At 35.9% G+C, this 13,472-nt stretch overlaps 2 protein-coding genes across 3 annotated transcripts in view; one reads left to right on the top strand and one right to left on the bottom strand.

The window, feature by feature from the left end:
- Window positions 1-13,472, top strand: part of LOC112044037 (polyamine-transporting ATPase 13A3) — a 64,915-nt gene that overhangs the window by 25,713 nt on the left and 25,730 nt on the right. The window lies entirely within an intron of this gene.
- On the bottom strand, window positions 3,153-13,463 carry LOC112044039 (DNA-directed RNA polymerases I, II, and III subunit RPABC5). Its single transcript, XM_024079762.2, has 3 exons — window positions 13,303-13,463; window positions 12,067-12,175; window positions 3,153-6,626 (listed from the first exon to the last, which is right to left on the bottom strand). Exons 2-3 carry the CDS (start codon window positions 12,159-12,161, stop codon window positions 6,518-6,520), a joined length of 204 nt encoding a protein of 67 aa, XP_023935530.1. The 5' UTR covers window positions 12,162-12,175; window positions 13,303-13,463; the 3' UTR covers window positions 3,153-6,517.

Genomic DNA, 13,472 nt, shown 5'->3' on the forward strand with positions numbered 1-13,472 from the left:
TACATATCTACGAATTTACTTTAATTCTTTGGAAATAATATTCAATATCTCCCAAGAAATGCAACATTATTAAGGGTATTAATGGCGGATAGATGACGTTTTCAATGCATTAAACGATTTGACGTTTGCTGTCAATTGTCATGTCATAGTTGCTCTATGGGCGCCATCTTGGTATAACTCAAAGTCTTGGGTTTTTTTATTATTTTTTTTTAGTTAGATTTATTCATTTTAATAAATTGTTATAAAATTCTTGTATTTTTTAAATTTTAATGATACGGGGTACAAGAGTGGAACTGAAATGGACCATCTCCTTTATTGATTTTCTTGTTAATCTATTAGTAGAGGAGCAGAAGAGGGGATTTTTACAGTTACTCAAGCGCGGCAGTTGAACATAAGGGAGTATACCTTGCACGTTGTTGAGTACCTCCACCAAGTATGAGCCCTGAATATTGGTGGGTACGTTTAATTAATGTTATCGCCGTTTAGTGTTGGAAATAGTAGTCTGTGACGAATATGACGTCGCTCGATCTCGTGTTGACTTCAGTGTGCTCGTGGCGTTCGAGTCGTCCACACCTCTTGCTGTGTAATTCTTTATGGGTTACTTGGGATAGTCGGGGAGAGTGACTTGAGTGGAAAAGGGGAGTGTTTGATATCAGTAAAAGGCGCCTTTAACCCTACACACATCGTTCACAAGTACGTGACTCCACTCAAGGTCATTCTCTGCCATTCTAGGGTGTTATTTCGGTTACAGTTTGATTTGGTAATTAAGTTGTCCTGACAAGTTTTGTGAAACATGACCTTTGTTCTACATTAGTTCACCTTTTGAGTCCGATAACATCAGAAGTGGGATAAAGAACTTGTGCCCACATAGTGAATAAAGATAACGACATAATTTAAAACTACCCTAAATCAGGCCAATCGTTTTTCATTTCTTTATTATATCTAGTATGAGAGAACATTTTTCATAAAAGAGGGTAACAAATTAATTGAGTATAACATCGATGACTTTTACATTACGGTATTGTTAAATTCGGATGTAATTAGTGTGTGAATCATGATTTCGTGATAAGTATTGACGGTATTAACAGAAATTGTTTAGAAATTGTGTTTCACGGTGTTATCGATGAAATTTTGCGTTTTAATATTATGACAAGACGCGAAATGATGCCGTATAGATTTTGTATTAATAATTGCAACTTATAACTGTTTGAAATTTGTGAATTTTGGTTACCGGATTAAGTAACCCTACTGTCATTCGATAAAAATGAGTCATACACGACATTACATACAATGGTGACTTGAACTATACATAACCCTAGATACACAAGGCCCATACACACTCATTCGATTAAAAATGAGTCATACACGACCTTCAATAGTGGTTTGTACACGCTCAAGTTGTCAGTGTAAAAGCAACTGCACCAGACACGAACGCGATCCATGGACGGATGCGCCACCAGGATGGCCGAATGTTATCGCCGTTTAGTGTTGGAAATAGTAGTCTGTGACGGATATGGCGTCGCTCGATCTCGTGTTGGCTTCAGTGTGCTCGTGGCGTTCGAGCCGTCCACATCTCTTGTTGTGTAATTCTTTATGGGTTACTTAAGATAGGCGGGGAGAGTGACTTGAGTGGAAAAGGGGAGTGTTTGTATACAGTCAAAGGTACCTTTAACCCTACACACATCGTTCACAAGTACGTTACTCCACTCAAGGTCATTCTCTGCCATTCTAGGGTCTTATTTTGGTTACAGTTTGATTTGTTAATTAAGTTGTCCTGACAAGTGTTGTGAATCATAACCTTTGTTCAATATTAGTTTTCTTATATTTGTTATCACCTTTGAGTCCTATAATATTAAGGGCAACAAAAAAAAACTAATTTCAGAAATACTCAACCAGCACGTCAGATCATATAAGGTAGGTGAGTTGATAGAAAAGCAAAGGTACATTTCGAAAATCTGACGATTTGAGGGTAATGTAATGGAATGGGGGGTTCCAAAGTTTCAAAACAAAACCCCTAAATTTCTGTTATCGAGCCACGAGCGCGGTTAATTTTTATTTTGAATGACAATCTCCTGAATAACCGATAATGCATTCTGATGATTTCAGTAAGCCAAAGTAATAAAATATTCTATAAAGTCTTTAGTTTTTTCCCAACCGTCAAAAATTATATAACTGTTTATTCTTTCTATCATCTAATCTGCTGCAACTGCAAATTTAGCATCCCGGGCTCCCCTACTATATTATTATCTCTCAGTTATTAATATTTAGATAGGATAGAGGAGCTTTTAAAGGATAAAAATCGTTGGGAATGGATCGTTGGACAACTTCGCCGCCATTGAACGATTTTTTGTCTATTTCTCTTCACTTACTCGCATGTCAACCACTATTGTCATGTTTGGCTCAATCTTGAAGCCCCTTCAAGTCCTGCAATCTTCAAGTCCTGGCTTTGAAAGAAAGTTTTTTATATTATGAAAAAAGTACACGGACTGTTATTGTTTTATGGTAATTTTATAATCAAAGCACAACGAATGTTTTTCTTCTCTCTTATTATAGTATCGATTACTGACTGCCATTTTCCGATGTTTTACATTATTAGTTAGGTATTATGCTTTTTATATAGGTACCTACTTACCTCATAACACAATGCAAGGCTAGGCCAGAGTTTTGTTATTCATACTTAATTAAGTATGATAAATATTTAAAACAGAAATTCAGTAGACTGCATTTTAATATTGTGAAACTTACTATTCATACTTAGGTCATGATCATCAACATATTAGGAAGGCCTATTTATAAACCAGGCCTCCCACCTTTATGAGAAGAGATATTTAGAACTTGACGGCCTCCGTGGTGCAGTGGTATGCGCGGTGAATTTACAAGTCGTCCTGGGTTCGATCCCCGGCTGGGCCGATTGACGTTTTCTTAATTGGTCCAGGTCTGGTTGATGGAAGGCTTCGGCCGTGACTAGTTACCGGCAAAGATGTACAGCCAAGCAATTTAGCTTTCCGGTACAATGTAATGTAAAAACCAATAGGGGTGTGGATTTTTAAATTTCATCTTACTCTTAACAAGTTAGCCCGCTTCCATCTTAGATTGTATCTTAACTAACCAAGTCAAGGGCTAACTTGTAAATAATAAAAATACTTTGGGACTTAGGCTAACCTATGTATTTCTTATCCAGCCGAGTTTACTCTCTGTTGTAGACAGAGATTCTCTTAACTGTTTACAAACAATAATGTGAACAAAAACAATAACAGGGGTTTGGTATGTCGCCAGCAAAACATGCATTTAAACCTACCTAATTAGGACGTGGTTACTCAATGGGGATGATGACTAGGTTTGAATATATTGATTTTTATGATACATTCGGGTAATTAAGGTCGATGTTAACTAATATATACGTAAAAAGCAAAGATTGTCTGGATATTTGCAAAATAAATAAGATTATAAAATTTCAAAATCTATTAAACTTTTTTTATCGTAATTAGATGAAAGTTCATACAGTTTTAGCTTCCTTAGATTAAATGTGATTTTTTTATACGGGAACTATAACTTAAACGCACAAATAACAAATACATATATTCGTAATTTTGTTTGAACGCCCATACAAATCTAACGATCATTACATACCTACAACTTCAATAGTTCGTAACATTTTGTATTTGGCGTTTTTCAGGGAATCCGCGGCAGCGCCGCAAATCTGACCCTTTAAATCCCTGTAGCTCCGAAAGTAATGATCGCAGATACCCTGTTACTTTTACAAAATTGCTTTACTATTAGCATATTCATAATTTATACACAATTTAAAAATCTGTCATAATCCCTATTGTTTCTGTCCATGTTTATCGTAATCCAAATAATACAAATACGCGTTAAGTACAGCGCTTATCGTTAACAATGTAAACAAGTTTAGCCTACTTGTACTGCCATTGAAATACTTTCCCCGTTATAAATTTCAAGAGCAAAAACTTAGTGAGAAATCACTGATTAGATAAAACGAGGAAAAGTAAACATACAATTGTAAGAAAGTCTCGGGGATAATGATAGCAAAAAACCAGGAATGCGTTGCTTTATAGTTATTATCTTTTGTATTAAGACATAGGTATTTTTAAACTAGCGGACGCCCGCGACTTCGTCCGTATGGAAACTTATGTAAATTTTCAACCCTTATTTACTTATATTTTCGCATGTTTTATACAGTATGTAACAAAAACCCTGTTGTTCCTTGTATGTGTGTATTTATAAACGTATAGCCCTATCAATTATAAAAAACCAATTAAGAAAACAACAATACGTAAGCAGTTTTTGTATATTCTCAATACGCCTAATAAAATGGACTCATTAAAAAAATGTTTTGAGCTTCTGAATAGATTAACCGCGAAATTACACAAATAATAACGGGACAACGTGTTAGAAGGGGGATGAAAATCCACACCCCTTATCGGTTTCTTCATGACATCGTCCCGGAATGCTTAATCACGTGGCGGTATGTCTTGCCAGTGGTAATTAGCCACGGCCGAAGCCTCACGCCAGCCAGACCTGGACCAATTAAGAAAAGCTGGGGATCGAACTCAGGACCTCCGTCTTGTAAATCCAACGCGCATATCCCTGCGCTACGGAGGCTAAGTTGTGTCTTAAATCCTACCGAAGGCAAAAGCAGAAGCGATAGGCGGAACTAATGGAGTCACCTCTGAGAGTTAGACCTCGGCTTAGAGGGCCGTTCTGGAAGGGTGTTTTGGCTTGAGTGTATAAGTCCAGGTTAAAGGTCCAGTTAAAAACTCGCGTTTGGGTGACGTCAGATATCGGGGTAAAGTAAAGCCGCAGTCAATCGTTAACTTGTTATTTCCATTGTGTCATAAATCCCATCAATCAGCAGGTATCAGGTTTAAAATACAGTTTCGTGATTGGTGCAACAAATTACAAAACACACAACGCAAAGATATTACAAAGTACTGACCCATCAAGATGTCCGATAATAGGGGATGCCCATTTTTATTTGAAGTAATTGTAAAGTGCATAATAATAAGGAAAACGTTTTGCAATATTAAGTGCTGCTAATATATGTTTTGTAAGGCTAACTTGTGTAAAAACAAACATTTAAGCGATAAAATAAGTAATTATTAAACAAGTTTGCAAAATACATCCACTACAATCATAATTTAGGTTTATTTTATTTTATCAACTTTTAATTTGTTGCTTAATACCTACCCCTAGATACTGACGGACGAACTATAAATCAAAAGAAATTTATTTAAATTAGTATTTATTTTACAAAACTTAAATAAAGTATTAGACATTATTTATCTTAAACTTACTTAATTAGCAGAAACGTCATCCAAAACGTCTTAATTCATAAAGGTGGGTACAGATTGGTGCAATGCAACATGTAATGTAATCTCCTGCCTTACATTGCATGTTCCCTGCTGCCTTGGACGTGTGGCGCGCGCGGTACGCTCATTGACTACGAATCAGTCGGCTCAGTCCTGCGCACACTGCGCGCCCCTTTGTGTTCGTTCCAAAAACCGACAAATCTCGGATCGAACCGCGCACGAGTTGTAACGCTCGGAGCGTGCGCGACCCAGGCGCAGTTCGTGCGCGCGAGGCGTCCAAACCACGAGCATTCGTGATACATTGCAGCTATGTGGACGTCAAATTCTTGCATTGCATGTTGCATTACATGTTGCATTGCACCAATTTGTACCCACCTTTATAAAATATGAATAGAAATATAAAAATCATTAGCTGAAGTTAATACCATAACCATATCATATATTAGCTTAACCCTTCTCATTCTGAAAAGAGACTTGTGCTCAACAGTGAATCGAACATGGGTTGTTAATGATGATGGTGATCCACTATTAGTTGTTAATAGGGATGATGACAGTTTTTTAAATTGTATATAAATTAAGAGTATGCTAATAGTAAAGCAATTTTGTAAAAGTTACAGGGTATCTGCGATCATTACTTTCGGAGCTACAGGGATTTAAAGGGTCAGATTTGCGGCACGAACTTATGACGTCGTAGGCAATTAATGATCATTAGATTTGTATAGGCGTTTAAACAAAATTACTAATATCTTTGTTATTTCTGCGTTACGTTTATAGTTCATTTATTAAAAAATGTCACATTTAATGTAAAAAAGCTAAAACTGTATGAATTTTCATCTAATTACGATAAAATATTTTTAGTAGATTTTGAAATTTTATAATCTTATTTATTTTGCAAATATCCAGTCAATCTTTGCTTTTTATGTATAAATTAGTTAACATTGACCTTATTTACCCGAATGTATCATAAAAATCAATATATTCAAACTTAGTCATCATCCCCATTATACCAAAAGAAGGAAGGATTGCCGGTTACGGACAATTTACGATAACAACTTCAGCTAACGATGTGATTTAAAAGGATGAAATTCATGAAATTATTTGACTAATTACATGTTCTGTACAGTGAGCGGTCTGCAAGTTAAACTACGTCACAGTAACATAGTAGGAATGTCAGTAGGCCAGTAGGATCACTTCTCCAGCGGCGCGTAGTTGAGCAGTTTCTCGATCAGGTCGACGTGACCGAGCAGCATGCGCCGACAACAATACCGCTTCAGGCCGAGGGCGTCGAGCGCGTCGCTGCAACAATCACAACACTTTAGCATGGCAACTTCGTTCTTAACACTCCCGATGGTCCGCGCGGGCCGGGGGGTGTGTAGCGATGAATGAAAAACCCGATTTCACACTTTCCCCCCGTCGTCCGCTTATCATGGAAGTGTTATCAAAGAACTTGCCAGATTACATATTGAAGTAGCCTTGCGGTTTTACGGGGGTAAGTAGTAGAATACAGGGATGAATATTTTCTCAAATAACGTGGCATCAATGTCAACCCATGTTCGGTTAATTGCTGAGCTTGAGTCTCCTCTCAGATTAAGAGGGGTTAGGTTAAGTAGTCATCCACGCTGGCCCAATTTGGATTGGCAGACTTCACACACATAGAGAATGAAGAAAATTCTCAGGTATCCAGGTTTCCTCACGATGGTTTTCCTTCACCGTTTGAGAAACGTGATATTAAATTTCTTGTTTCTTAAAAAATGCACATAACTGATAAGTTAGAGGTGCATGTCCTGGACCTGATTCGGACCTACGCTCTCCGGAATTAGGCAGAGGTCATATCCACTAGGCCATCACGGCTCATGTGAGAATACAGGGATGAAAATGAAAGATAGCATATGCCACTTAAAAACAACGTGGCTCTCTATTGGTAAAAGAATTTTCAAAATCGGTTCAGTAGATCCAGAGATTACTCCATTATAGTACCACAAACAATGTCTCTGTGACAAAGCGTATGGGGAAGTACCGACATTTCTGCTGCCAAGCATTCCCTGATAATTGCTTAAGCTTTTTTTCTTAATTCTCTACGTATGTAAAACCTGCTAATCCGCATTTGGCTAGCGTGGTAGACTAAGGCCTAAGTTCCTCGATTACACGTGGTATTAACATTAAAATTTTTATGTTATTGTGATGTGGACGTATCAATGTTGGTATAAATAAGAGGGTATTTGATGACTTCAACTCAGTTGTTTGTTAGGCAGCGTAGACACCGTCACGCTGCCAGTCGTGTTAGTGTAGTTAGTTCATCATAAATTGTTTAGTGTGGGCATGGTGAACATGTCGGCCAGGGATCCTTTAAACCTACTCCCAAGGTCACAAGTCCTGGGACCTGAGGTGTTTCCTCTACCACAAAATAATGGTACAATCACTGTCGCTGCTACCCGTCAAGTCACACTAACCTCTCTGAGAAGAGACTTGTGCTCAACAGTGAGCCGAATATGGGTTGTTAATAATTGTTTATGGTATTCGCATGGGCTGACAAACTTTTATGTATGTACACCGACAAATCGAAGACGCCTAAACCGATAGAATTTTTTATTTTGTTTATTTTAATCCAAAAATACCGCACTAACTAGAACACTCGCCTTAAATAAATCCACAACAATAACGAACGATAAAGTGTCTTTACAATGTTATACATAAGTATTGAGATAACATTTTTTCTTTGTAAGTTAATAGTTTTTAAATGTTCGCTATTTTACGGCACCTCATTCAACACGTTTGAAGCATTTACGGCGTTCTTTGTTATTATTTGTTAATTGTTCTTTGTTGTGTTCGCAGCACACTGCCACTTCAATGTATTAGCCCTGAGACAGAGTGAAGATTTATGTGCCTGTTACGTCGATTACTTTAGTTCTTTGGCCGAATCAAATAATGCCAAGCATATCTGTCCATAGCATGCTGAGTGACTTGGAGTTTGTGGACTAGTTAAACCCAAAATTTGCCTCTTTTGTACAAGGTACAAAAGTCAAAATTCATTTATTTCAATTAGGCTTAGTTTACAAGCACTTTTGAAAGGTCAAGATTATGTCATAATTTAATTTAATGTAATGGTGGTAATAATAGTCGAAAACTTAAAACTAAAGTTACGAGGGTAAAACTATTCTACTAATATTATAAACGCGAAAGTTTGTATGGATGTTTGTTACTCTTTAACGCCGCTACTACTGAAGCTTTACTCTGGATTAACACAGGCTATTTTTTATCCCGAAAAAATCCATGGATTCCCAAAATTTTGATGGTAAGAATGTTTGTTACTCTTTCACGCCTCAGCTACTATACCGAATCACCTGAAATTTGAAGTAGAGATAGATTATAGTATGGATTAACACATAGGCTACTTTTCATCCCGGAAAAATCCATGGTTGACGCGGGATTTGCGAAAAACTTAATTCAGCATCCGCTAGTGGTTACATAAAGTCAATCAATTTCAGGATGTAGTGGATAGATGACAGTGCAAGCGAGTATCTCGGAAATAAATTATTATTTATTTAAACCAATCCAGGGGTGTGATTCCGCTATTTTATACTCGTCGATGTAATATTCGCCTATTACAAGTTTCATTAGAATTTGAACATTATTTCTATGGGATGCCAAAAACAAAATGCCACTAATAACGAAGTTGTCATGGAAATGAGCGATGTCACATCGCTGTAACTTAACAGAATGCAGGGGCAATTTCCATATTACAACAGAGTAAAAAAACAGGTGAACAACAATTTTGACGACAAATGCAATGGATCAACGTATAAGGCTAGCGAGATATCGCCTTGAAACTTCGCCAAGGTTTATACTGAGTAACGACTAAATAATATTTTTTTCCTCACTATGTTTAAAAAAAGATTAAAAGTAAATTACACACTGTAAAGTACACTTAGCTATAGTACATTAGATAATTTTATGTTTCAACATAAACTATATATAACTATGATGAGAAGTGTTGTGGGTCGTATTGTCAATTAACTATTAAAAAAAGGGAAAAAAGAAGATAGGTTAGGAATTTAATTGTCATTAAAATATAAAAAGTGTTGAAAATTAATGTAAATTAAAAATTTAATTTTTTCTTTTTCTCACTTTTTCTCTCAATCTTTCTCACTTGCTTGCTCCCTACTCTCACTCCACGGCTAATTGCTTCACGTTCACGTGCCACGTTCGTCCTGTCTTACTCTCTCTCAATCAGTCTCGATCGCTCTCTTTTTCGACACTTCTGTTGTTCTGTTTTTTTTTCAATCCAGTAAATCGATAATGATCAATTTAAGACCATTTGAAAAAATTGATGATACAGTACTAAGTACTTACGCCAGTGTATTTACGCCAATGAATCCAACATTACGTAGTAGGATTATAATGATGAATATTAGGGTAGCATAAATTAATTTAACCTGGCTGTATCTAATGCATAAAAATTCATTTTACTGTTTGTCGTCCCTCCGAAATGCCATTATAGACAATAGACCAATTTATTGATTTTTTTGTATATTTAGTAGTTATAAGAGCGGGCCGTAAAGTACTTTCATCCTCTCAGTAATTAAATGCGTTTTTAGATTTTTAAGATTTGGCAAAACAGTGTTCACGAGGTCAGTTAATAAGAAAAATATTACACATACCTTATACCATTATTTAGAGTACGTAATATGTCATCATCATCATTATCAACCCACATTCGGCTCACTGTTGAGCTCGAGTCTCCTTTTAGAATGAGAGGAGTTAGGCCAATAGTCCACCACTCTGGCCCAATGCGGATTGGCAGATCTCACACGCAGAGAATTAAGAAAATTCTCTGGTATACAGGTTTCCTCACGATGTTTTTCCTTCACCGTTTGAGACACGTAATATTTAATTATATGTATAATTATTAAATAACCTGCATTTAGTAATTAATTACTAATTACATTGATACTGAATGTGTCAAAAAGCATTAACGGAAATAAAATTTTAAAATAATTTGTTTTGATCATTGTATGACAAGCTTTAAATTAAAATCTAGCGTATGATAAAATTGCTTCCATAAATATTCCACAGCTTAATGCACCGCTGCCTTTTATATCCACCAATTTACATTGTTATGTATTCTCAGGCAAGTAAACTTACTCCAGTTAGCACTACGACGCGATTTAGCTCGCGTAGTTCCCGTTCCCGTTACAATATGGGGATAAAATATAGCCTACGATACTCGCAAATAACATGGCTTTCTAGTGGTAAACGAATTTTCAAAATCGGTTTAGTAGATCGAGAGATTACCCCCTACAACATTACAAACTTTATCTCTTTCTAATATTCGTATAGAAGTATAGATTAGACTTGTATAGTATGCGCCAAATTTCGAGTCCACTCTGACATTGCAACGCGTTGAACTGCACAGGTATTTTTAACCCGGCTGGGATATGTTTTCGTTTATTGCGAAACTATACGCCTCGTGTTCAGGTCGGACTCGAACTTTGGCGAGATCTACATATACATCAATTTATTTATAGCTTAACTTAATGTAACAAGATTTTTTTTTTTCATTTACTTTTGTTTTGTAGTACATATAGTGTATAACCACTGAACAGTATAGGAGTAGGTCTTATTTTAAAATTACAAGTATGATTTTGATATTTTACAAGCAAAGAGTCTAATGCAACTCTGGAATTACTTCATATAATTTTAAATACATCATACCATATTACATTATGTAATAGTATTGCAAGCTACTGGAATGATGTGAACCAGCCATTACTTAGATGAGTTTGAAACAATCTATTTCCTTGAGATTTTATTATTTTATTTGTGGCATCAAAGATTAGATGTACTTGACAGTGAAGTTGAAAATACTGTAACCAAAATCTTTAAGAAGAATAAAAAATCTTATATAATTTTGTTATATTATGCTTTACTCTCTGTTAACACAAAAATAGTTTGTCTGTAATTTTACCACTACACCCAAATGAACTAAGTCACATAATTCTGAAATAATCTATTAAATTACTAAATTACCAATATAGGATGAAGACTATTGTATTAGGTAAGTACAAACAAGTCCGTGTGAAATTAGAAAGTATGAAAGAAAGAAAAATGTGTTTATTTTGAAACATTATTCGTTTTATTTGGGTTTCCACGAATTGTTTCCAAATAACAGCCAAATTCAGACACTAGTTTCAATATGAAAGAGTTCTTAGAAAAGAGTAATCTATCTACAGTCCGAATTTCAGCTAAATCAGCTTAGTACTAGTGGCGTTAAAGAGTGACAATAATCCATACTTACATCTTTCATGTTTAAAATATTATAGTAAAAACTAAGAAACCACCAGTATTTCAAAAATCTCGCAGGAACCATTGATTTTTTCCAGACAAATTAGACTATGTGATAATCCAGGACATTATCTATCTCCATTCTAAATATCAGTTGAATTAAATTGGTTCAATAGTTGTGACATTAAAGAGACATTGTATGGATGTTTATACAAACTTGTTTATAATATTAGTAGGATATCTAAGTTAATGCTGTGATTGATATCGTATAACAGTATTAAAACTGATTTTCTCGTGAAAAAGGAAAATCTGTCGCTTAGCACAGACAGAAAGGCCGGAGAGTGCCTATATTTGAGCTTTGCGCGGCTCAATCATTCGTAAAGAAGCTTTGCTTTAAAAAAAACAATCAGTTGAATATCTTATAATGTATTATGCAAAAGGTATGAGTACTCACCCTTCAGTGTATTCAGCTTGTAAAAGTCCGAGGTATGCCTCCCATTTGTTACCAATCACTTTCCCACATGTGAAGCAGCGCACGGGAATTATCATGGTCGTTAGGTGCACTGGAACATTTTTCATTGTATTATATTAAATAGCGAAATGCTTAGCAGGCATAGGTATAACAGCATAATAATTCGCTTGGTGGTCTACTTTGCCAGTAGGGTGGTAACTAGCCACGGCCAAAGCCTCCCACCAGCCAGATCTAGACTAATTAAGAAACCTCAATTAGCCTAGTCTGCAATCGAAGCCAGGACCTCAGCCCTATAAATCCATCGCACATACCACTGCGCCACAGAGGCTGTTTATGCAATAAACATAATGTCAAGTATTGCAAAACCAGCAGGAATTTAAGTCATGGCTGTGTTAGCAGAGAGATTTTCCGTTGATTCTACAAGTTTGATGTTATATATATTTCTAATAAATTACCCTAAAATGTAGGTAACACTGTTTAACAAAATACACACAGACACTGGAAAACACCCATGCTCATCACACAAATATTTTCCAGTTGTGGGAATCGAACCCACGGCCGTGGATGCAGAAAGCAGGGCACTACCCACTGCGCCACGCGGCCGTCAATCTATACCTATATTATAAAGAGGTAAAGTTTGTGAGGTTATAGGTAGTTGTGGGTCTACCCATCATAATCTAATCTTAAAAATTGACCAATAGACATTGTCACTGAGTAATATAGGCTATATTATATCTCTGCATATTCTCTGGCCGAACTATGCAGGTGAAACTGTGTATGCCAACATTAATCACATTACTTAGAGATATAAAACTCTTTGTTATATGAAAACGTAACTGCTACACATACATCTGCTGCCAAGCAGCCATGCTGTGCTCTAACTATGGAGTATGACTGCCAGTAGAGTTGCAAAGCTCATGCGTCTAACACACAGTTTAAGACACTAAGCTTCAAGTTGACTGGCACGGAGCACCTTGCATTGTATTTTCTCTATAAGCTCATGAATTTTTGATCTGATGATAGGCAACTTAGCAATTACGACCAATATTAGATTGACACCATAATACTTAATAAATTGTGTCATCTAATTTGAACTACAAATACAAAGTGCTCATTTTGTTTTATAAATATTGTGTTGTTTTGAGAACCATTGTTAACAAATTTATTTGAGGTTAGGTTATTTCACGGTTTACGTCTATGAATTTTGAAAATACTCACAGACTTTTGGTGGATTTCAATGGTTACGTATTGTTGATAAATTATGTTTCTTTTAGGCTTCTCGTTATTGCTGTATAATTTAATAGAAAATAAGCAGAACTCGACAAACTTCGCCTTGTTGTGAAATTGAATTTCTTTGACATTGACAACTTATATTTGATTTGACGACT

Source organism: Bicyclus anynana, chromosome 25, assembly GCF_947172395.1.
Source record: "Bicyclus anynana chromosome 25, ilBicAnyn1.1, whole genome shotgun sequence".
NCBI lineage: Eukaryota > Metazoa > Arthropoda > Insecta > Lepidoptera > Nymphalidae > Bicyclus > Bicyclus anynana.

What these genes read in the sequence shown, in the direction of transcription:
- LOC112044039 (XM_024079762.2), bottom strand. Translation starts at nt 12,161, where the DNA reads ATGATAATTCCCGTGCGCTGCTTCACATGTGGGAAAGTGATTGGTAAC. An exon ending in CAAGCTGAATACACTGAAGG is followed by an intron (nt 6,627 to 12,066) that starts GTGAGTACTCAT and finishes TGATTGTTGCAG; the next exon opens with CGACGCGCTCGACGCCCTCG.